We start from the raw sequence: 25234 nt of genomic DNA on the forward strand, positions 1-25234 counted from the left end.
CTGCAAATCTTTAATGTGCTGTTCAGCTGCCTATAGGAGGTGATGGTTATTAGAAGACTGGTCAGTGCCTGAAAGTATACGAAAATAACATGTTTTAAATCAGTGTTGTTTGGCACTAGTTAGGTGCTATGGGAATAGTTCCTAGCAGGATGAAAAAAAAGTAATAGCCTAAAAATAGGCTGGGAAGCAGGTCAGGATAGACCATAAAGTTTAGGTTGTGCCTTTTCCTTCAGCATCCTGGTTCAAAACTATCAGTTATGTTATTTTGGTTAATTGTATACTCAATATTTTCTCTTCCTAATCGTTATAAGGTTCTGTACCTTATCTGCTTAATACAGTAATAGAAAGCAGCAGAGAAGTCTCTTAACAGGGAGAGCTCTTAATTCAGTATTAAATGTTGCTGGGTTCTCTGTAATCCCTATCCAACAGGCAGAGTGTGCAGAGCTAGGTGTCAAAACCCGTCTGTAGGTAGAGTGCCAGGTACTGTTTGTTCTGCAGCCCAGGAGGGTTGTGTTTGCCAGATGTAACTGCTCCTCTCAGCAGCAGTGGATGCTTGATCCTCTATTTTTCACATTCACTCGTTAATTTAATTAAACCAGTACACTGAGGGAGATTTTTGCCTTACCAGAAGAACACATTTTCATTACCTGCTGTAGAGAAGGTGACTCAGAATTGGAGTTAGATACCATAGGAATGACAGAATTAATGAAGGGGAGTGTGCGACAAAGGTAGGTCAAACCTCTGTCAAATTCCATGGAATCGGCCACTGTTGATGTATAATTTGACCTGGTACGTAGGACTGTGGTCCAGTGAATGTTGTAGCATGACAAGCTTTGTAAATCCAGTTTTTGTTTGGCTAACAAGATGAATGAAGGTGAGCATTTGTTATATAGGTCAACTAATGTACTTCACTCACCAAGGCCCTGCATGCTAAGGAGCTCACCTTTGGTGCAGTACAGCTGGGGTAAGAGGCACAGCTGATGAGGGTTAGTCTTTCAAAGTACTCAGGTGTTTTCCATATCAAGAGAGCATGTTTGGAGTTTTGATGTTGACAAAAAGGTCAGTTGGGCATTTGCCTCAGCTGTGACGGTGCAGGAGACTGGCCTTATATATAGTTGTTACTGGCTCTTTGGGATCTTCTATCCTGCTGTATGGCTCAAACCTCACATGGTGTGTAGGCTGAAGAACATGGGGCTGTTGGAGCCAGAAAGGAGAGCTTGTGGATTGCTGAAGCCTTGCACTTGTATTGCCTATGGTAAGGTCACTGTGGAGGCAAAGGAAGGTTAATTAGGGAAATTAGTGTGTACTGAGTGAGGAGTATGAACAGCAGGAGCTAGGAATTAGTCATCCAGTGGTCTTCAGATGACCAGAACTTTTTGTTTAAAAACTTGTCTGTGTATATTTTGGGGACTTGTAATCGGGGAATGAGCACATGTAACTGCTCTGGTAAGGGGCTGAGGAATTGCCTAGTTTAGATAAAAGCCACCCTGGTTTTGAGAAGACTTTGCCCCTGTTTCCTGAAAACATGCTGCTGATGCAGAGAAGCAAGATGGTGTCTCAGGTCTAATGCAGTATAGTGGGTCCTGCCCAACATCACAGCTGTGTTTTAAGTGAATTTTAAAAAGAGTAGAAGGAAATGTAGAAAAAATAAGTGAACTGTTCTGGTTGCATAAGGCAAAAAATGCTATTTAAGAAAGGAGTTATAAGCAAAGATGTAAATTATTTGATGGCAAATCTGTCAGTGTTCTTTGGCACATACACACCAACAGAAACACCCGGCAGAGTGTGGTCCTGGGCTGCTGTCAGAGCACTGTCACAAGCTTAGTGTTTCCCAGTCACGCTGTTGAATGCCCAGAGACACCATTTTCCTTGGAAAGTGAAAAATTTTGATAATTTTTAGATGGTATGCTGTGGGTTTTGTTAACTTCTCAAGGACTGCTTCGTATTTACTTTTAGAATATTAAAGGTTATCTCTAAATCTTTTGGAAAAGCTTTATAAATACCAGAAGTAAAGAAAAAGTGCTGATGTGGAGAAGGACCAGTAGCCCCCAGTTGGTTAGTGTGTGACACATGCAGTCTGTAGCAAATTTAGAGTATCTTTTTCCCTAGAAAAGTGGAAGCCTGCAGATGTTGCACAGAATTACTAGTGTCATGCCAATGAATACCTGCAGCTTTTTTCTGCAGGATTTATTTCCCCTACCAAACGGATTTTCCTTCCCTTTGTTATTCAGTCTGAACTCCTGACTCACCCTGTTTTTTCTTCTGTACTCTTTCTCACCCCATGACATTTTTGTTCTCTTTCTATTAGAAAACACCACCAATATTTCCAGTAAAGGTTTCTAAACCTATGATCTGCAAATTATGGTGAAAATGGCTAAGTGAGGTTTGCCTACCTTTTATGTACACACTTCAGAACAAGAAACCTCCTTTTCCAGATCATACCAGCCTGGCATAGCCGTATCCTCACCTTTTCTTTTCCAGTTCAAGAGAGGCATTGTTCTAGTAAAAAATAGTAGCTGTCCTTGCTGGGACTTTTCCTTTGCAAAATGCAGCTACTTATTAAGGACTATGTGTTACTGTCCCAAATTATTTTAAGGTTTGTTTAACAAGAGTTGCTTGGTCCAAGGTTGTAAGAGGCTTAGAAATTATTTCTAACCTCTTGCATTGACACAAGTCCTCCCAGATCTGAAATACTAAAATGGCCAAAGAGGGTCTGCCAGAGGGATGAACTTGTCCAAGACTTGAGAATTCATTAAAAAATGCTCTGGTCTGGATCAGAATTTTATGCTCTCTCTCATGCTTCTCTAAAACATTGGGTGGCTTGAATATAAAGAGTTAATGTCAGCTACGTGCTGCCACAATTTCAGTGGTGTAATATGAGTCTTCCAAGAAGAGTCGCAGGAGGTATTTTGGGGCTTCCATTGTATTGCTGTGTAATCCATCTTTTAGATGAAGTATAAAAAAAACCAACCTCAAATAGAAAATTCTGTGTGTTTTCTTGGATATATCTTGGCTTTAATTTCAAGCATTCCCTACAATGAATTATTCTGAAGTTTCAAACAGAAATTATGGGTGGGGGGCTTGTTTGTTTTCCCATTCTTGTTTAAACATTCAAAATTCAGTAACTGGATTGTTTACAATTATGTCAATTGAGGTTGGTTATAAATATATTATATATACATAGTAATAAGAAAGCATGTGTGTAACACAGTAAGACAGTATATTGCTCATTGTTGTTCATTATTCCCTGGTTAGCCTTTTCTTTAGTGAGAGTTTACGTATAAAAATCATAACGAAAAATGTCTCTCCTGCATGCAATTCAGAGTTGAACATATGAAGAGGCATATTAGAGACAGCTGCGATTAGTTCTCCAATTTCCTAATATTAAATCCATTAAGTATTTACTGTCTCGGCTAATGAAGAGATGGGGAACGGTCATGAATCAGCAGCGGAGGACTGGTGAGCAGTCATTTTCACATGATCCAGTTTCCAAGGAAGTTTCTTCACAGACAATGGGGAGTTTAATGTGTTCTAGTGAAAGATGAACACAGAGCTGTGTTCTGGAGAAAGCTGATGGGACAGGGGGTTGGTTCAAGGAGCTGATGGGTAGACAGTGATACCGGTGGTCTGCAGGAGTGATGTAGCTTAAGTGATTTATGGGGGCTGTTTGGAACGCCTCACTGAGTCATTACAAAAAGGCGTCTTCAGGTGATTTACCAACTGCAGTAAAGGCGTCGTGAATGCGCTGGCTGTTTGGTTCTCTTGTTATTCTTCATTTGTCATCTGTCTTTATGTGCTACTAGCATGTGATTACCTTGAGGAGACCTTTGAACATCTCTTCAGCAGTCTTCACTGTAAATAATGAATGCCTTGCTGTTATTTATTGAAAGGGACTGCTAGGCAGTGTTTGTCTTTTTTTTGGTTGCTGAAATAGTTTAAAAAATGGAAATGCCATTAGCTATGGGAAGTTGTATCATGTTCATCTGAGTGTCCATATGGTAAAATATGGTATGTCCTTCACAGCACAATGAAACATGATTGTGCCTAATTCCAATTTGTATGGCATTCCCATTAATGATGTCTATTTAAGACAGCCATTAAAGGCCCTTAATGTTAATTAACCGGACTATGCCAATAAAGTTCTATTAGCTTCCCCCTATTAATTTAATATTATAGGCATTTAACAGATGTCTTAATTAGATGTTACACTGAAGGCTATGAGGAAAATCAAAATTAGGTCATTGTCCTGAAAGGAAAGTTTCTGCTATGACTTATGCTTTCTACCACTTTGTTTGTTTTTCCTTCTCACCTCTCACAGGAAACGAAGAGATTTAATTTCAGGGAACATTGAGAGGAGTAATGGGTACTAGGTAGAATAATAACTTAGGTCTAACAACTTTAACACATCTTGTTCTTACTTCACAGATAGAAATTCATTGAAAAAAGCTTCTACTCTTTGGCACTTTCAAGTGTGTTTATCTGTATTTTCAAAAGCTTCCCCAGTGTTTTTTCTCTTCATTTCCCACTGGTGTGAAATGACTGTATTTTCCTGTGTAAAACATACATCTCTAGCAAAAACACTGTCCGTTTTCCCCACCTCAAGGGCAGTACTTCATATAATTGCAACAAAGATTTATTTCTATACCAACTACTTTATTTCCTGACTTCAAAGGGGGCAGAGTAGCAGTCTGTTCTTCTTGAAAACCAGTATTGCCTGTGCTGTGATTTCACCTGATCAGAGCCTGGTTCAGTGATGTTGAATCCGGTTTGTGTCCAAGGCATTGGGCCAGGGAAGTGCAGCTCTCCTGTAACCTCTCCCAGCACCAGGTCCAGAGAGAAGTAGGAGCTTTGGAGGCCAACTGACTGAGGGCTGGCTGGTACAGCCAGTTTTTTCTTAGGATGGGGGAGCCTTGGAGGTGGTGATGATCCTTCAGCTCTCTCATGGCAGATAAATGGCTTATATGCCCTGCGGTGCAGTTAAGAGCTCTAGCTGGAGCTGTACTCCTAACCCCAGTACTAACTAGGCTTTGGTGTGTAGTGTATGTGAGAGAACAAGCTATGTTCTCTTTAAAGAAATGACCCTGGTTGGCTAAGAACACTTGAATGGTGGTGGGAAAAACTCCTCTTCCTAGATATGGGTCTTTTGTTTGATCTTGAAATTGACTTTGTAATTTACACTGAAAGCTACCTTTATAATGCAAATACCATAGAGGCTCTCTTATAATAGAACAATGTTAAGTGATCTAAATACAGGGGTCACTACCACCTCCCAAACAAGTCAAACTTGCCTAGTTGATGAGAGATTATAATCTGGGCAGTCAAAAAAGGATCCTTGAGACATGAGGCAAGGGCAACCTGGTCTAGCGGAGGGTGTCCCTGCCCATGGCAGGGGGGTTGGAACTAAATGATCTTTGAGGTCCTTTCTAACCCAAACCATTCTATGTATAGTAAAAATATTATGAAAAAATGAGATAAAGGGACTGAGGACACATGAAAAGCATGTGCACTCAAAGCTGAACAAGTCTCCACTGGTGCAAGTATGGGGTCTCCATTATAAATACTGTTGCAGACTGCTGCAAAAAGGAAGTATTTATAGATGGTTTAAACACTAGAAGCTTCTTCACAAGTGGTGCTGTATTACAGGTGGTTGATGAGTTTAGAAGACTTACATTATAAAACTACCTGACTTCTTGCGTTCCATTGATATAGTGCTCACAAATAACTAATACAAACTTAAGTGCTGTCCACACTAGCCTTTTTAAAAAATTGTGTAACATGTATTTTAGTAAGAAAGGTATTTTTAAGTGTAGAACAGACACTATGACTAAATATATACAAAATAGGTTAAAGCTCTATGAATAGAGGTTAAATATTCATAAAGCATTTTTTTTTGTAATTTAAGTACAGATTGAATGGGAGTTGTTTCCATCTTTAAATTTCTAGCTTCAAGTGCTTCCCTCTTATGTAATGTGTTGTGTTCCCTGTGCTCTAGCATGACAATATATATTTACATGTCTGATTTAATCTTATAGTATGTTATTGGTAGGCTAACAGCTTGCAGGGCTGCATTACGTACTTAGTATGTATATATTTTCATGCAGATAACATGTTATCTGCAACTATTAACCACAAGGAAGGAGATATTCAAGGAAAAACCTATCAGTTGAAACAACTTGCATATGCTTTCACCAGGCAAAGATGGTGTTAACCCAGGAACAATGATTATAAAAGAGCAATTATCACCTGCAGTCTCATAAGCCTATAATAGGCAGATAAAACCCAATTTGTACAGAAGGCAACAATAACATTTATCTTAGAGTTACAAGATATAATTTTCATAATCATAAATTTGCACAATTATTTGAAACAGAAGTCAGGTAATCAATACTAATCATACAAGTTTAATAAAAGCCAAATGTTATATACAAATAACAGAACAAATACAACAAACTCCAACAGTCTGAAAGACTGCTTTAAAGAAAACAGATACTAATCATTCTTCAGTAAGAAGAAATGCTTTAGAAATATTTCACCTAGCTTTTCCATTTCCAGTCTGCCAGAAAACCTGGTCTTTAAACTGCAAGTAAACAGCAGACATTTCTATTATTACTTCTGACTTTCCATGAAATCATAGGTCAATAGTTCCTTTCAACTTGAACTTCTTTGCAGATCGCTCACTTGCTCTAAGCTGGAACTTGCTTCCATAGATGTAGGAAATGAATCCATCAATCTCCAAACTAAACACGTTGTTAAGTTTGGGAACAACTGAAAATGCAAAAGGAAAGAAATTAACAAAAGTGGACCAATGTAAATCCCTGTTATCCAAATATGCTGACATGCCAGAGGCTATTATTCACATGTAGACTTGAGGTTTGCCATATTTCAAGGTTTTAATGTTTTAGCAAGAGAACAAAAATAACCAGACCTTCAAAATTTTAAACTGGAATTACTAAAGTTAGTCCTCCTTCAGGAGCTTGCAGTCAGTGTTGCAGAGAACATCTAATGTGAATCAGATGAACGAGCCATGTGCATAATCATGTTTGGTACATTGGAAATGCTTTTTTTTTTTTTTAATTGTTCATTTCTAGTGTGATACTTTTCTGGTAAGATATTGGGCTGTTACATGGTCAGTAGAGACATTGATTTTTGCCACTCTATGCAAAGAATTAAAAGTACCAGTATAAACCAATGTACGCAGAGGTGAAAGATGAATACTGTGTTTAAGAAATTTCTGAGTAATTTGTGAAAAGCACTGAAAAAAAATTCTTATATACCTTTTAATTTGTCCTCTTTAGTGATTATTTTGAAGACATGTTTAAATTCCTGTAGAATGATTCCTGTTATGCCAACGTAAGAGGGGCACTTTGATTTTGTGACTGAAAGAACAGAAGTATGTATGTATTAGTTTCAGACACAGGCAGTTTCTTTGCTCTTCTACAGTTGCCTCTTCATTCTAAAAAATTATTTGCAACATTCTGAAATAATGCAGTTACAGTAATTGCTGGTAAAACTTGCAGTTAATCTTTGCAACTAACATCATGATTAAGAGCAGTTGAAAAGTAATTTGTGTTGGTAAGTAGAGAAAGAATCCATCAACATATGATTTCAACTATGTGATTCTAGATGTAATGATACCGAAAGGAATTTAAAAATAAGCACTTGAAATACAGGAGTGTCTACTTAAGTTCAGATGATTTCGTAAAAGAAAACAAACAGAATACCTGTAACAATAGCTCCATGGAGATCAGCTTTTAGCAGTTTGCCCTGAACCATATGTGGTTGCCTTGAAGAAGAGGGTGGGATCAGGGAAGAGGGAAAGAAAATTATATGGAAAGTTAGGTTTCCAAAATGTGACCATGACTATTGAAATCATGTCAAAGCTTACAGAAATAGTACATATCCTTATCAAGTAACTGGGATGTTTCAAGCAGTAACTTAATAAACCCGGAAATATCTACTAAATCAAAACCACACTGATTTTAAAATATCTCAAACTTACGCATCTGGTTTAAGTCCATGACACAGGTCTCTGATATACTGTTTCCAGAGTTCATGTAGTGGTAGAAAGATGGCATATCTGCAGTAAAAAGACAAGAAGTATTATATAAAACTCAATTATCAAAAAATCTATTGGTTGATTACTGAAGTAATCCATATTTACAACAGAGTTAAGACTAACATTTGTAACTTTTGTAATCTCCTCTTCTAACTTAACCTGTGAGGTAACCTACTCCAGAAACTGGTTTGCTTTATAAAAAAAATCATAAACTAAATACATTCCTCTCTATTGACCCAAACCAGTGATGTGTTTTAGAGGATTGGGCTATGTCTAAGACTGAAGAGGTTTCTACTCTTTTACCTCCCCACTTACTTGATGTTAGCAGCAGCAGGGGCTTTATTCAACATGCATTAGTTTGGGGAACCTGATGCACAATTCCAACTCTCTGGTCACAGGCAGTCTAACTTTAAAAACTGAAATCAGAGGTGATGGTATTCGGATTTGAGTTCTTATTACATTTAGTTATACAAAAGGAAAGAGAATCAGTAACAAACAGAAATTAATTTTCCAGCTATACAGACAAAATAGTTGTTTTCTCATGGTGAAATGCCACAGTCTCAGACTGATGTTACGTACTGAAGGGTTACTATCCACATGTTCCTGCTGCTGCTTTTATAGACATTCAATGTACTTCCCACTTACTACACAAAGAAAATATTTGAAAACTTACCTTTGCTGTTCAGGCTCAATTTCAAAAAGACACATTTCTCTCCTTTGTTTGGCAGTAAACCCTTTTGTTTTCTTCCTCTTTGGCTTTGTCTTCTTTTTGGAGTAATGCTCAAGAACTACAGCTTTCCGAGTTAGTATATCCTGGATAGCTTCATCTTTCTTTTTTGGCATACTACGCTTCAGGAAGGCATTTACAAATGCTTTGGCCTCTTCTGATCCTTGAGGCTAAAGATATTTTAAAATATACTTTAAAATATTAAATTTTAATGAAGAACTCGCCGCTGACTACTAGTTTTATCAGGTTGACAAAACCGCCATAGAAATTAGAGATCTACACAAAAGTAACAGCTACTGGAAAACGTTCACACGCTGAAGCCTCGCACACCCAAGGCCGGGTACAAACATGCAGCCGCCCGCGGTTTCCTCACGTCGGTGTAACTAACGCGGCTATTAGGGAGGAAACGACAGGTTTTCCGTCCAGTTTCACACACTAAAGCCGAACTGAGCGCACGCACTGGGGATGCAGTGCCGAGGAGCCAGCCGACACCCCTCCCCTTGTTCCCGAACAGGGTTGTTACGAGACCGGGTGAGAAAAGAGCTGACAGCGCCGAGTAACTCCCGACAACCGCGCTCCCGGGCTGGGAGCTTGGGCCGAGAGGTGCTGCTTCCCCAGAGCCACCCCGTCGGGCCGGGGCTCCTCGAGCGGGCGGCGGTACCTGGAGGCGCAGCTCCCCCGTCTCCTCCGGCAGCAGGCGGCGGTACAGCTCCCCTGCAAGGCAGAACAGAGCGGGGCAGGCCGTCAGGCGGGGCCGCCGCGGCACGGGCTCCCCTTCGCCCGCCGCGCTCACCCTCCATGGCGGCGGCCGCAGGCGCTTTCCGGCGCAGGCGGCTGACGACACTGAGGCGACGTGCGCCTGCGCAGAGAGCCGGCTCCCAGGGCTGGCCGCAAGGCGGCGTCTGCGCCGCGCCGGCTTTTAACGGCGCGCGTGGGGTCGGGGGGCGTTGTGCCTTGGGGAGCACCTTGTCTTCGTGGGGAGGAGCTCCGGGATTCAACAGCAGGTTTTCCCTGTAATTACTGTGTGCTAAAAGTATCTCCCGGTAGTCCCCGGGGTGTGCAAAGCTCGTAGGGCCTGCCACAGGTGCCAAACGCGCGTGCAGGCCTGTGAAGATGGCGCTGCCATGGCCTGTCCAGCCCTGCGTAACGGGAGCTCAGGCCGTGGGCGTGCTTGAGACCGGGTTGAGTTCAGATTTAAAGAAACCTACTCAATGCTGCCTTTCACACGAGTCGCGTATCCAACACACCAGCCTCAGCTCCCCGTGTGAGCCATGTGGGAGGCCCTGGGTAAGGGAGAGCCCTGTCCTCTCCCTCTGGCCTTGCCTGACCTCTGCACAACAAAGTCATAAGGGACAAAGGGAAAGGGGTGTCAAAGCCTTTTCAGCAAGTGGGAGCCAAAAGGGTGGGGAGGGGGGAATTGTTAAGCTCTGCTTGCTGAAAGCTTTTATAGAGAGTTTATACTACTCAGCATATCAAAGGAAACACCATCTTGTTACCACCTCTCTGCTGGTTAGGGTAGTAAATCCCAGCCTTAACCTCAGATTTCAGAAGCTGCACTGCTGGAGGTAGCCAAGACCCCTGTGTGTCCTGGGAAGAGAAGCCTCCCTGCATATAGCCACGTTGCTGGGTTATTGCCTAGCAGGGCTGGCACTGGCGTCTGCACACTAAGGGCCTCGAAGAGCTCAGTGTCCCTCCTAAATCACAAACTGTGCTAGACTCTGGTTTAGAGGGAAGCCATTGCTAAGATCAAAATGCAAAGAAAAGAATGTAAAACAGGGAAATGACATTGCTTATCACAACCATGAGGTTCTACAAAGCGGGGGGGGGGGGGGGGGAGGGGAGAGAGAGTTATTGCCAGGGTAGATTGTTAGATTAGTCATTTAGATTAAGCTAGATAGGAACCTTTTAATACCTTCAACTTCTCTTAGGTGTCTGAACAGTCTAAGCAGCCGCTGCCCAAGCTCCCCAGGCTGTGGGCAGGTGCAGGCCCTCTCTGCCCCCCACCAAAGTGCTTCCCATCCCACTTCCCTTGGTAGGAGAGAGAGTTTCTTTCCCAGTCCCAGCCTGTCCTTCAAGGCCTCTCCAGCTGTTGCAGGTACCTGGCTCGTACACACTGCTGTTCAGCTGTTCCCAGTAGCTAACCCTGCGTCAAACGCTACTGTACTCACACAGCAATGTGAGATCTTTGTTTAAAGTCTGTCCCTCTCTTTCTAGCAATCGAGGTCAAAAAATCAGGAAGATGCCTCTCACTGTGGGATTTACGTCCTCTGATAAGTCACTGCCTCTCTCCTCCTGGGATAGGACAGTGTCTTGCTCACTGTACGACACAGAGGCGCTTAGAAACCGGAACAGCCAATTCCTTTTCCTTGCCAGCTCAGTCCCAACTCATGCTACCCTCTGCTCAGACACGATGGTTCTCCAAACACAGAAGAGGTTTATATTCTTGTCATGGGGGGATATTGGTTTAGCAGATAGTTAAGCACTGCTTGGTAAAGGATACTGTGGGAGAAAGTTACTGAGACAGGGTGTAGGAAACACGATGATTTTGTTGAGTGCTGCTGTGGAGCACAAAGGCACTAAAGTGATCCCTAACAGGGAATGAAATTGTAGGTCTCTCCATATGTGTGTAAAGAAGAATGGGCTGGTCTCTGCAGAGTATTAAGTGTGAGCACTAGTTGGTTTGTATCATAGACCTCCTGGCAGTTAAGTACATTGCCACAGCAAGCAGATCTCTTGGTTTTACAAAGCATGGACTCCTTGAGTTGTCATTGCTACTAAGAAAAGATCAATTTTCATGAATGAAGTACCGGGATAAGCGCTATGGGTCTTTAGGGCCATATGAGTGCTCCTTCACTGGATTTATGCTGCAATTCCTAGGGCACTTCAGGGATTAATAGTCAAATCAGTGTTGGCGGTGCTGGTGTTGTAAATCCAATGATCCAGGCTAAACTGGTGCCTGGGGAAGCCAGTCTCTTCCAACAGCTCTACATCTTCATTTCCCAATTTATCTTCAGATATAACGTCTGAGGGAGCGAGATCAGCGCGTTAGCGTATGTCCCAGCAAGAAGGCTCTGTGTCAGGAGTCTAGACTCCCATCAAATAAACATGAAAAAGAATAGGCAAAGAAATCGAGAAACCAGAGAATATGCAAAGACAGTTTGTAGATAAGAAAAAGAAGTCTCAGAGAAATGAGGAAAGATGGGTAAAATGTGAAGATAAAATCAACTGGAAATACGCAGACACAGTAATTATAATGCATTTTTCTGAATGTGCAGCATCACCCACTTTGCCTGTCTTAGTGTCTTAGACTTTTGAGGCTTTTTACTTCAAGTAAAATAGGTTTATAATGATATAAATCCCTAACATGTATTATTAAATACTGAGTTATAGGTGCCAACGCTGGCATTTCTTATTCTATTAAATCTATTTATGGCTTTATTTATTGCTTTCTAAAAGTAATAATTAAAAAAAAAAACCCAAAACAACTATGCAAAACCCCAACATTGAAGCAATCTAACTGTGTGCACTAGGGGGCCATATTGCTGTACCTGTAGGTACTGTTGAATTACAGTGATGGGGAAAAACCGTGTGCAGGCCAGGCTGGGTAACAAACAGCAGTGTCCTGGGGAAAGCTGACTTAATGTGGGAGCAATTATAGAAAGAGCTTTATATTGACAGCCACAGAAAGCTAAAACACGAGATGCGGAGTGACCAGAGACGGTACTTAAAGATATTTGTGTGACACAAGAATAGATCAGTGCTTTTTTTTTTTTTTTAAAAAGATAGTAATTATGAACTGCAGCGAGAGATGAGCAGAAGTATGTGAAGTTAACTGATGTGTGTAAAAAGTGACTGGGCTATATTCACTGGTATACTTTTGCTGATTCTCATTGATACAAGAAATAAATACCATAATTCTCTAGGACGGTCTCAGGAAGCATTTGAGCTCTCAAGATCAATATAGTTTATTCCTCCTGGCCAAATTGTATTAGCAGCTGAATTTGGTCCCTAGGGACGTCCGTACTGGTGAAAATAATTTCCATTTAAAACCCTCTGATCTGATTTCCGCTACCCAAGTATCAAGCTGCTAATGCAATTTCCACCCTGTTCCCAGGGCTGTGCTGAAGCAGTGTGCAGCCAGCCTGTGTAAGCCCATGGCTGTCCCACCACCCCCTGCCTGCCTCTTGCTGCCCCTCTGCTGCTGCCTTTGCCTCCTCCTGCTGACGTCTTCTTTTGGCCTGGCCGGGAGCGCAGAGCCACTCCATGGCAGCATTTTTCGGGCGCCTTGGCTGACTGTCCCCTGCACACTTGGCTTCTTCCTGGCTCTGCTGCACAGCGTTGGGATGTTGCTGGTGTGCCCTGTGTGGAACTTTTCCAGGCACTCAATACTCATGGTTCCTGGGAAAACCATCTAGGAAAGGGTCATGTCTAGGGGGTGGCAGTGGGCAGGCAGGGTGAGAACTGCTGTTCAGCCAGGTGGGTGGGTAGAGTATTTGGTATTAGTAGCCTGAATTTTCATTTCATGTCATTCTGGGTTTGCTAGAGGAAAGTTGGTAAGTTTTGCGTGGAAGTTCAAACTCTTGCATTGTGGGTTTGGTTGACCAGTTTTAGCTGTAGTTGCTTAATGAATGTCATCTTTTGATGTACCCTGTATCTCACAAATATTTCTTTTCCATATATTTTCCATAAATTTTTCTGCTTTATCAGCTCGTCTTTAACACACGGATTAGGATGAGATGTGCCCCCCTCCCCCACCGGCAGCTGATAAACTATTCTTTTTAGCTGAAGGTGCATTATTTCCTTACAGTCCCAGCTCCTTGTCATCTCAACTGGCAGATACCACATAAGGGCGAATAAAAAAGACTAGCTTTTCTGTGCATGAAGAAAATAAGAAAAAGCTTGGAGACAAAAATCCTGTGTAACTTAATAGCACAGAAATCAGAAGGCAAATGGTAATCCCCAAATATTTTCAGAAAATGTCAGTGATTTAAAAGCTGGGTTTTGAAGTGCAAAACTCTCACTAGAGGGCAGCCCGAGTCCGGAGCCGCCTGCAGCCCGTCCTGCCCCTGTGAAGCCAGGTGGGCACCTGCCTGCCCCGTGTTTTCTCTACCTATTGCTGCGGGTGGGGGACATTCAACTAACCGATTCAACTCTGAAATTAAATATTGCTTCCTCTTGTGGAAGAAATTTGCCTGTTTGCAGCTTTTTTTTAGCACACAGGACTCCAGTTCTCCCATACACCAACCTCTTCTGCGTCACAGTAATATTATCTGTGGAAAGAGGATTTTGAAGGAATTCAATTTCACCACAAGTTGAGGCCACGTTTTTAAACACCAATATATTCTTATATCAAAATAAGAAGCTATATCCTTCTTAAAATATTAAAAATGTGAGGGACCCTAGAATACCTGGAGATGACTACTGCAAACTAGAACTACCCAGCCCTACCCAGCGAAAAAAGCAACACTTGCTCCCGAAAACAGTAACGAGGAGTCAGTAGGCTGAGGCTTTGGCAGCTGACGTTTGGTTTCCCCTGCATGCTGCGATCACGTATGATCCAAACACACATCAGAATGACAGACACCACTGCTGCTCCTGAACAGCTTGTATTTACTAATTATACCAGCGTTCTGCATTCATGTATTATTCCATGACAGTCTGTCTTACAGTCATTACTTTTGCTGTTTTTTGAGTCTTATTTAGATCCTGTCGAATATTTTATTTTAAAACATAATTAACATTGGCTCATACGCGATAGGGATGTGTGATGCAAAATGAGTATTAAAAATGGTAAATTATAAAGTAATAATAGTCGGAGTTATAGCAGATTGAATAGTTTAATATATTTCATTTGGTTTTGGTTAAACTACATAAATTTAACAATTCATTAAAATTTTAAAAGAATACAAATACAAAGGTTTTTGGCTCAAAAAAATCAATTATGTTGGCTTTTCATCAAAAAATGTTTACACTCTTCTCTAGAAAAGGGTTGTCGCACTCTGCAAGCCTGTGGGACATGGTTTGGTTGTCTCGACTTGCCATTTTACCCATGGTAAGTAAGTTTTGGCCAAAAATATGTTACTGTGTACTGCTTGTTTCTCTTTGTAATAGAGTGCAATGGAACAAATGTTACCTGGAGGAGCTTTGTGCTGCCATACTGTGGCTGCTGCAGTATGTGTGCATACCTGTGAGCCAGGGTGCTTCCTCTGGTCACCTCCAAACCTCCTGGCACTGTCAGGCCACACACCTGCTCAGGCACCGCACACAGTGAGCTCCTAAACATAAACAGGAGTTTTACATGTACTGTGTGTAACTCAGCCTCAGGGCTCTGGAGTGAGATGCAGTAGTTTTTACTAGGACTAAGGTGACAGGAAGGAAGAGGCACTTTTTTTTGCACAAGGCTTATGTTAAAATAATTTATGTTTCACTGAAGCACCTTTTGCTGCGTTTCCCAGAAGGTGCTTAAGTGCCGACTGCTTGGGTCGGAGTCCGGGCAGAGGATGCCCCCAGCTCAAGGGCTACCTCTGCCGCCCTGGCCCGGGAAGGAGCGGGAGGCTCCAGCCATGCAGGGCAGCATCTGCAGCGCAGCCGCCTCCCGCGTAGCTCACAGCCAGCAGCTGCTGCATGCCAAACTGCCAGCGTGGAGCTGGGAACCGGGATGAAATCCCAAGAAAGTTGAAAAGGTTCATTAATTAACCAGATACAAATTTCTCATTTTTCCTCTGTAATGAGGTGTCTTTCTCAAAGGCATCACTATCAGCAAGGCCCTGTTCCTGCCAGACTCTTCTGAGGTAACACAATTAGGCTGTCAGGAGTGAACCATTCTTTTTAATAAAATGAGTCAGCTTGCGCTCTCCTTGTTCGAGAGATGCTTTGCTGGAGCCACACACATGGAGGCCTCACTGGCCGAGGCACCACGTAGCTTCAGGCCCCAGTGGTTTGAACGTGTCTGTCACAACACACCAGCTCACGCGAGTCCTGCCCAGGGGACCTGTGTGTATCCACGAATTCAGGTAGTGTGACCCAGAGAAAAACAAATGAAAAAAAGTATTTATGTGTTGGAGCTAGGCTGAACGAGCCCCATGGCCACAGCCAACACCTGAACTAGCAATGTCCTGAGTTGCTGCCTGAGGCAATAAGGGGTAAGAGCTGCTTTACTCACCACTTACCGAGTGGTACGTAGTCACGCAGGTGACACATAACCCATAACACTGGCTGTGACTATGCTGGTAATGCATGTAGCCAGCTTTTTAACTTTTTAAAATAATGTTCCTTGTATCTACATTAGCTTTTTATGATCCAGTCATAGAGGCATCAGTGACAATATGAAGCATGGCCTAAACCATCAAGACGAATTCAGGCAGCTCCCTCTCACCAAATTGCAATGGAGGGTACTGAGCCATGTGCTCAGGCATCTCTCGGCATTTCCACTTGAAGTTTTCATACATGGGAGGATGAAAAGTAGTCTCAGTGTCTGAGAATTTGGAGTCCCACTGCAGGCAAGGTTTTTATGAGCAGTGGTCAGGGTGGTGAGCTGCTCACACACAGCTGGCGGTGAGGTTTTCAGCTCCTATCTGTAATCTGATTTGTTCTGAACTGCAGGTGTGTGGTGAGGCAGTGAGGGGTTAATGCTGCTGCATTGCTTTGATAATTGGAAAAAAAAACCAAAAAACACCCAACAAACCACCATCCAAAGCCAACCAAAAAAAAAAAAAAACCCCTGTTGGAGGTCAGTGCTCTAGTAAGTGCCTTTTAAAGGAACAATAACCTGGTGCAATAGAAAATATTTTGTCCCTCTCTTCAGTAGAAATCTGATAAACCATGGAGAGAGGCAGGTGTCCAAGGAGATAAAAGTAATAAATGCAGCTGCAGTTCTGGAGTGAGCTAGCCTGTCAGGCTGGTAATTAAATGAAAGCCCCTCTCAGGAAATGCTGGAAGCTAATAGATATACATGGAGATGCCAATTCATTTGCCTCAGCAATGTATGTTAATTTTAGCATGAGATTAATTTATACATTTTGCAGTGGGACAAGATGGTGGGGTGGGAGGGGGAGAGCTTTCATCCTGGCAGTGATTATTTCAGGTGGCAGAGATTATTAAGCACCTTATACTTCTTAAAAACAGAACAGTGGGTGAGAATGGGAGAGAGAAGATGTTTAATTTAAGCAGATCCACTAAACAAAATTAACTAATCACAGACTTATAACTGACCTGAACCATATTTGCAGACAGCTGCCCGAGGATCCTTTGCTTTGCCACAGCTCAGTAAGTACAGAGCCCTAGTTAGCAAATTGCTTGAGCCTGAGTCACGGAGGTTGGTGCGGTTTAAAAGGATTTCTAAGAGTTACGTGAGTGTGAAATTAGGAGTGCTGCAGTGGCGATCACACCTACAGGAAGAACAGCGGTTATCTGAGACGACAGTAAGCTGAAGGATGCTTTGGTAGGTGCACAGAGGGGGTGCAGGAAAGGACTGGCTGGTTTGTCAAAGTGCGCTGGTAGTCACTACAGAACTGCGTGTGCTGTCAGGGCTCGGGGCGATGACTAAGTCTCTGCTCAGCTTTAGTGATGTGGCATTTACCATTGGCAGAGCTGCCCAACTCCTTTGGGTTTGTGGTTGTCCTGTTCAGGAAGAAAACTAATTCTGAGGCCAGACAGACGTCAGAGTGGGGGAGATGTTTGCCTGATGTGGAAAGCAGTGAGGGGACTGTGACCCTGCTGTGCACACGAGTGGCTTGTGCTTGTGTTATGGTCCCTCTCTGAGGTAATTTTTGACCCTTGTGTCCAGTTTCAATCATACTTGTCACAGCCATCAAGCTCTCATATAACATCCCTACAGCTCTCGCACACAGCTGCCTGCGTTAGAGGATAGATATGCCATTAACATTGCACACTCTTCCCCATGGTAAATCCGGAGTTGCCGGGGCTTGCTGGTGGTGGGTGCCACCGCACAGGCCCTCCACTGCCGGCAGAGCGAGGTTCTGCCAGGTGTGTGGTGCTTGTAGAAACAAGGCCCTGATTTACACTTCCAAGTGTGGTGGTAAGGGCATGACTATAGGTATTTCAACTCTGAAACACTGCAGCACAGCAGGCTTCTTTCTGAAAAAGTCCTCTGATCTGTAAAATTATCAGCATTGAGACAGCAAAAAGCAAAGCAGATTTTTCTTTATTTTTTTCCTGCCTTAGAGGAGTAATACTCGCTTGTCCTTCAGTGTGATTACAGCCCATTTACCAACGCTTCTTTTTGAATTTCAGACCTACGTTTTGGAACAGTCACAAACAAGAAGTGTTTCTTGTCAGAGTCTGGAGCAGTCAGCACAAGGGTAAAGTTTATTAAACAAAAAGAATAGTTCCAGCTGAATTCACATTGTGAAATTACAGGTCCATTTAAAGCAAAATAGAAATGGTGGCAGGTTAAGGTCAGGGAAGGAAGATAATGACATCTGCGGCAAAGCGCATCCAACAACCGTCTTCAAATGTTTAAGTTTTTATAGGATGTTTTTCTTTTCTTTGTATAATTATGCAAAAGAATAGAACTAAAAAAAAAAATGTACTAGATGCTGAAAGCAAGCTTGAGACTTGCTCAGGGATTGCACGTGGAGACATTATAAATGGTGTCTCAAACGCTGACTGATTTCAGAGCTATGGGCTCTGTCCCTCCTGTCATGGGCCAGGATGGAGGTCTGCGACCTTCGTGCCCGCACACATGTCCCCAAGGGATGTCCTCCCTGTGCGGCTGGCCAGGGCAGGACCCCGCAGGGCGCAATCCCCGTGAGGGCTGGCCCTGGCTGCACACTCCTTGCTTTGCAGCCATTGCCCTGATCCCACAGAAGTCACCTCAGTCCCTTTTGTTCCAGACTGCAGCTGTCAAAATGCACATTTTTCATGAGAAAGAGGGTTGCTACCAGCTTTTCAGAGTAGTACTTTACATGTACTTTGCTCTTGCCACTCTTGCTACAGAGCCTGGCTGTTACATCTCCTCTCAGGCACTGCTGTAGTGTCCTTCTGCCCCTGCTCTGAGGGCTCCCCGTTAGTGTCACCCTAACACCGGGAGCTGAGCTAGAAACAAACCTGGGAATATTTTCTAAGTCCTCCCCACGTCAGCCCTGTGTGTTTGCCTGTAGGAGCTGTGGGAGATGTGGAGGAGTCAGGAGAGCCATATCATTACAGGAGAGCTCCTGTGCCAGGGAGATTGTCTTAAGGAAGCTCTCCTGTCACCTGAGGAGTCACCTATGGCCCTTTGAGATTACCAAAGGGACTTCCAGAGATTTTAAGAGACTTTGGGGCATGCCTTAGTGTATCTCTGTCTTGACACTACTGAGTCCTGCTGAGCCCTTCAAAACCCTGGCATTTAAACAGAATTTGTGTTTAGAGTTGTCCTCTTCTTAGGAGTTAAAGCAACCAAAAAAGGTAGAAATAGCCATTTCCCACATTGTCTTGCATGTAAAAATACCAAGCTCATAGTTGCCCCATTTTCACTGCCCACAGAGACATATGGGGTAAATTCTGGGGCAGAAAACAGGAATGGTCAAGTTGCCAGTGAAGATCTGTTACCTGCACATTGCAGCTCAAATTCTGCTCTGGCTTGGTAGCACCAAGCAATGTTCCTCCTTTGCACAGAGGTGATGAAGGAACAAACCAGTCAGAGCCATTGTTCTCCCTGAGCGTCAGAGGAGGCAGTTTCACAGGCCGGCTTTGAGCGTGCCTTCGGACGCAGCATGGCACTCACTGCAGCCCGGCTCCGTGGCCCTGGTGCTGCCAAGAGTTTAAAACTAGCTGAGCCTCCCACACGGCAACATGATTTACTAAACCACTAAGATATTGGGTCAGCCATGTAAATCATTTTAATTATTTCACTAAACAGGTTGTGGAAATAGATCAATAGAAAACATGGCATTTAGGCTTACAATGCTGTGCATTCATTATGGGAAAGAAATTATATTAACTGATTTAGGAGCTAATAATAACTGAAAATAACAATTTAATGGAAGCCTTCCAATCCTGCACTTTGAAAGCAGGATACAGCTATACACAGTCTACCCATTTTAATCTCAGTCAAGTATACATAGCAATTTTTTGACTCTCAGAGACATGTCAGTCAAGTACAAGTAACTTGCAGACTTTCAGCATCCCATAAATTATATTATAATAAAACAAAAACAAAGAAACTGTCAACAGCTATTTTTACATACTGGCAGGGTCACACAAAGCAGGCACATGAAAAATAAGAAAATATATTGCAATATAACAAAGCAGAGGTGTTGCACAGCAAGGGCTGTTTTCCACTTGCAATTGTTATTTCCATGAGACCATGGTTTGCACTGCTGGTCTGGAAGGGCACTTCTCTCTCCAAAACATTGGGGTTTTGTCTCAAACATCTAAATACTAAATATATGTTATATACATGAAATATATCTAAAGAGAGAGGGAGGAAAACAAACCAGAAAAACCTAATCTCTGCTGTGCAGCAAAAGCCAGGTGTCACCATTCAGTAGCTGGGGTCAGCATTGCTCTATTACAATTATTTTACTGTAGCTAAACTAAATTTGGTACGCTGTGTCCTGGTTTTCTTAATGCATGCATGAGTCACCTGTGCTGTTAAAATGTTTTCTCCTGAAATAAGCTGTACATTGTGACTATTTAATGCCTTATTGGCCATTGAGTAACTACGCTGAACCAAGCAGGCACAATTGTAGGCAGAATTTAAGCTGCAATCAGATAGTGCACCTATGTCGCCTGCTCGTTTGAAAGTCTGCAGCCTACTGATAGGCAGTTGTCACATCAGCTATCTCCACTCCAGTTTGCAGGCAGAGTTAAGCTTTGCTTTAAGCCCTCAGGCTAGATAGCATTTGAATTATGCACTTCATCGCACCCCAATTAGCTAGGGATGCACGATGAAAATCATTATCTGTGAGTTTATTTGGGAAAACACCTTATTATGCTACTTTGTTCAGCACATGAAGAAAAAACCGCACACCCTTTTTCTCCACTGAAAAAAGCTTATTTTAGAGCAGAGTGAAACTTCTGAGCCGTGGCAAATGGTGCTGCTCCTGCTTATTCACCTGTCTCCTTGAGCTCCATCCGGCTGTTTTGGGAACGTTAAGTGTTGCTCAAATAAAAATAAATGGCTTCAGCATGACCGCAGAACTGACTGAGCACATTCCCCGTGCAGGCTGTGCAGCACGTCTGTCTCCTACTCCCACAACCCCACAGCAGGTGAATTTTACGGTGTCCCCAGGTAAATGGCCCCTGTGGCTTCCCACGTCACCCCCCCTCTTCCCTCGCCGTTTTGCAGTCGCACTCCCAACTATGAACAACAGACCAGGCGGATGTTTTTCCCAAGCCGTGTAAATGCCAGCAGTAACACATGAGCAGTGAATGAAGGGAAACGCGCTGTGTGAACACACGGCATTTTCACGGCCCTGAACATGAGCAGTGCTTTCCCTGGTGCGCTCTGCTCCAGAAACATGTGGTGGCAAGGTTTGAATTACCCCGGGCAATGAGTCTAAACTTGGTTGACTTTTCCATGCACATTTATGACCAGGTTGACAAAAAGCATTTGCTTTTGAGATGGTTTGCTTTAGTGAAATGCTTTAGCATAAGTAGCCTAAGACCTCTCTGGTCTTAAAATAATTAACTCTTGGGTCAGTAAAGATATTTTATGGTCTTGAAAAATATTGCAAAAAAGTTCAACTTCTCACATTTGACACTGCAGCAAGCTGGATTTAGTTCCACTTACTCAGTTTTGATAGTAAATCACATTACAGTTCAGATTTTGACAGGTGCCCAGTGTGCATTGCTAACTAATGTGTGTTCTGGTTTGAGCTCCCCAGTTTTGGTGGCAGCAAGGCGAGCCTTTCTTCTGTCTTGCTGTGTGCTGGAAGTCTGCAAGGTGGCCACATCAACAAGCCCACCACAGGATCAGTGCCCCGGTAAGTACTCAGTTTTGGTCTTCCTGCCTTGTCAAACTCTGCCTACTTCTCTGGAGACTGAAATGCCAGTGTTATTAATTATTAAAAGATTTCACTATATTAGGACTCTGGCTGCTGACTTCAGTGGGACTCGGCTAGCTCAGATACAAAGTCATTAGCTCAACCAGCAACTTAACCATAAACTGAGGTTCATTTTAACCAGGATTGCAATTAGCACCTCGCTGTGCATTTAACTAACTTGAGACTTTCATACCACTATACTATAAAGGTTGAAATTATATCCAAACATTCTATAAATGGATTATGCTATTATCATTATTTGTAGCACTGAATGATTACCTTTTTACTGTCTTGCACTGAATTAGTATAAATGAATCACAAACGTGAGTGTATTTGGTAAAGATCATAAAGTAACTGATGTTTCCTTATTCAAACTGTACATTTTCACTGTCTCATTTGATTTTGTTGCCTTTAGCTTCTCTTGTGCACTTTCTCAAGTGGTGCATTCCCCTCAGGGTAACAGATATTGCTGACAGACATGGTTTGGTCTAGATCATCACTCAGTACAGTTATTCCTTGGCCTGACTCAGATTTAGATGTGCACACCTTGTCCTGGTCTAAAGATTTATCAACGTTCCCAAGCAAGCGCAGCTCCCAAGCTCACGTCGCAGCAAGGTGCACTGACTAGGTACGTCCAGCTTTCCAGAGCTCAGAGCAATGTGTGTTCAGTATAACAATGCAGGCTCCCATCTGGCCATGCTGCTCACATCTAGGTCACAGCAACCCACCATGTTGCTCTTTGTGGGAGGGAAGGATGAGGTAAACCAAGGCGGGGTGTCAGTCCTTACACCAACCTTCCTCATACCCGTCCTAACAATGCAGAAGCTCTCCCTGTGGGGCTGATGAGACATTTTTAAAACTGCAAAGACAGCTGATTTAGGACAAACTGACAGGTATCAGTGACTTGGATCAACTCTGACAACTCTGGAAGCACTGAAATACAACTGTCCAGAACAGTAAGTAAATAAATTACAGCCTATACTTTAAAAAGAGGCTCTGCCATGGGAATTTAGAGGTAAATCTCATGTTTACCATAGACTATGAATACAGAAGCACTCTATTAAAAAAAATGAAATTAAAAACTGATATAAAAAACACAGCACTTGGAAATCAGAAGTAGCCTACTAATTTTTGCCAAAACAGCTGACCCCTGACAGATCAACACCTGCTTAGATACTATGTAGATCACCCTAAAACCCAAAATGAGTCATGATACTCACTACAGTGTCAGAGCAACTTACAGGCCTGAAAAATATTTAGTAATGAAGAATTCCTATTCAAGTTTGTTAAAAAAAAATCAATTACTTCAGATTTTCAAGGAAAATGACAAGAAAATACAAACATAAGAGCTCATTTTGTGTGGCCATCTGTTTTTTCATCCTGCATTACACTCCCAGGGTCTTACCTGTTGCTTCTTATTTCAAGGATATTAACACAGAGATGAATTAAAGTTTTTGACAGATCTGGTCATGGAATAGAAAAAAATAATAGCTTAATCCCCCCTTTCCCATCTTCCCCAGAGTAAATTTCAAATATGTCCTATTGAAAAAGTATACTCCTCAATTGAATTGTAAGCATTTCTGAGTTATTTATCAAGACCTTGGTCATTTAATTTGTATTAAACTACAGATTATTTTCCATATGAGATTTAAGAAACATTTTAACAATAACAGGAAACCAAATCTATAGGCAACAAATAGGGAAATCCATTAACTAACTACAGCACAGTCCTCTTTGATTCGACTCTTAATGTAACTGTGATTTGCCTGGAATGTCCATAATTGCTATAATTAAAAGGCTGGCAGTCACCAGAGGAAAAATAGGAGATTTCAATCCATTCATTGACATTAGCATGAATCCTTAAAAAAAGCCATCTTGTTCAGTGCTAAATTTTGGATCGTCATTGATGCAGCTCTGAACCACATATTTTCCCCAGCTGGCTCCATTTATAATAATAGCCATCGTTTACTCAGCAGAGATTGCTGGGTTTTAGAAACATGGTCTAAAACCAGGAACAAACCCCCTCCCTTCCTCTTGCCCATCCCCTGTCGAACCACATGGCTGTGCCCAGAGAAGGGGTGCTGCCGCTGCTGCTGCTGCTGCTCTGGGCCAGGACAGGGTGATGTGGAAATTCCTCAATGGCCGCCCTCCTGCTGGCAGGCATTCTTCTAGCCTTCCTCTTGTTCCTGGTGTTTTAGGGCCTGTTAACTTTCCGATGGACTAAGTGTAACTGCTGCTGCTGTGTGAACAAACCCAAACCTCCCACGCATGCACACAGCCCTGGGCTCTGCCTCGGGGCATCTCGCTGGAGAGCGAAGCCCTCAACCACCCAGCAGCCCCCTGCATCGCAGCTCAGTGATCGGCAGTGCTACATGGCTGCCGGGGGACAAAAATGCCACAAAAGCCCAAAACAGTGAAGAAGAGAAAAAAAAAAACCTCACGTCTTTTCTCTGCTGTAAGTGAATGTTTTATCATCAAAACACTCTCTTATTAACCAGCAATAGTTGGCGTATGTTGGTATTTTAGCACTCTTCCATGGCTTGTAGCACTGGTGTCCCTTACCGGGTGGCAAGAGCCCCCAGGTGATGCAGGCGGTGTCCCCACGGGCTGGCAGCTCACCAGGCTGCAGAGGCCGAGCTCTGCGCAGAACCAGGCAGCACACTTGCTTGCTACAAATTAATATTCTCCTAACAGCCCCCCCTCCAATCAGTCTTTGCTAAAAGCATTAATTAAGACGTTAACATTTTTGATCCCATCAATTTTCTGTTCTCTTCTTATTAAATAGATGTACTAGGGGAGTCTGAATAATAACTGCCCGAAGTTTGGGGATAATGAGTAAATGAACTTTGCCAGCCTTTGGCTAAGCATGAAATTTACTGCATAGTAACAAATGCAACAGAGGCAGCTCATACATTAACCAACCTAGTTTTGACACACGAATTTGGAAACACATTATTTACTTACTAATGCTAAGTGAGACTAGGCTCCAGAATGTTTTATGCAGGAAATGAAAAATGACATGTTCAGTCAGTCTTTTGCATTCTCCATCACAGTGTGAAACTGGTCACTCACCCATCTTGTCTTCAGTGGGGCTCTGGCCCTCTCACCAGCCACAGTGATGTTTTCAGGACTGCACACTTTATTTTCCTTGGGAGTTTTCCCAGAAAAGGAGCATACCAGGAACTAGGTAATTTTGCTTTTTACTTGCTAGGTCTTGGCACTTTGAAGGTCACCTGTGTGCTATAAAACTACTTTTGTTCCATGTACTTTTACATGTGCATGGCTCTAGCATCAGCTCTGTTACACTGTTGTAAATCCATTCATTTTTGTAGAAATCCATTAACTCGCGGTGAATTTATAGCAGTATAACTGTGAGCAAACTGCGGCTGATGGCGCAGACTGGAAATATTACAAGGAAAAGTGCAAAGTTCTATTGATTTTTCTCTCAGGAAAAATGTGTGT

At 42.7% G+C, this 25234-nt stretch overlaps 2 protein-coding genes across 18 annotated transcripts in view; one reads left to right on the top strand and one right to left on the bottom strand.

The window, feature by feature from the left end:
- LOC129212203 (uncharacterized) overlaps positions 1-25234 on the top strand; it is a 50120-nt gene that overhangs the window by 13165 nt on the left and 11721 nt on the right. For 5 of the 17 annotated variants that reach the window (XR_008579099.1, XR_008579102.1, XR_008579100.1 and 2 more), the window contains 6 exons: positions 14766-14835; positions 18036-18103; positions 20790-20996; positions 21606-21712; positions 22228-22400; positions 24826-24959. Coding sequence is in view for 7 of the 17 variants with exons in the window: in XM_054840467.1 (XP_054696442.1) it covers positions 18036-18103; positions 20790-20996; positions 21606-21712; positions 24826-24959 (516 nt within the window). In the remaining 10 variants the exon portion in view is untranslated. Of the gene's footprint in view, positions 1-14765; positions 14836-18035; positions 18104-20789; positions 20997-21605; positions 21713-22227; positions 25233-25234 lie in introns of those variants that run through there. The other 12 variants (XM_054840467.1, XM_054840466.1, XM_054840464.1 and 9 more) reach the window with 9 other exon arrangements.
- POP4 (POP4 homolog, ribonuclease P/MRP subunit) lies at positions 6314-9673 on the bottom strand. The gene is made up of 7 exons (XM_054840472.1): positions 9577-9673; positions 9445-9497; positions 8730-8953; positions 8000-8077; positions 7722-7783; positions 7275-7376; positions 6314-6765 (listed from the first exon to the last, which is right to left on the bottom strand). Exons 1-7 carry the CDS (start codon positions 9581-9583, stop codon positions 6629-6631), a joined length of 663 nt encoding a protein of 220 aa, XP_054696447.1. The 5' UTR covers positions 9584-9673; the 3' UTR covers positions 6314-6628.

This window comes from Grus americana, chromosome 13 (genome assembly GCF_028858705.1).
Source record: "Grus americana isolate bGruAme1 chromosome 13, bGruAme1.mat, whole genome shotgun sequence".
Taxonomy (NCBI): Eukaryota; Metazoa; Chordata; class Aves; order Gruiformes; family Gruidae; genus Grus; species Grus americana.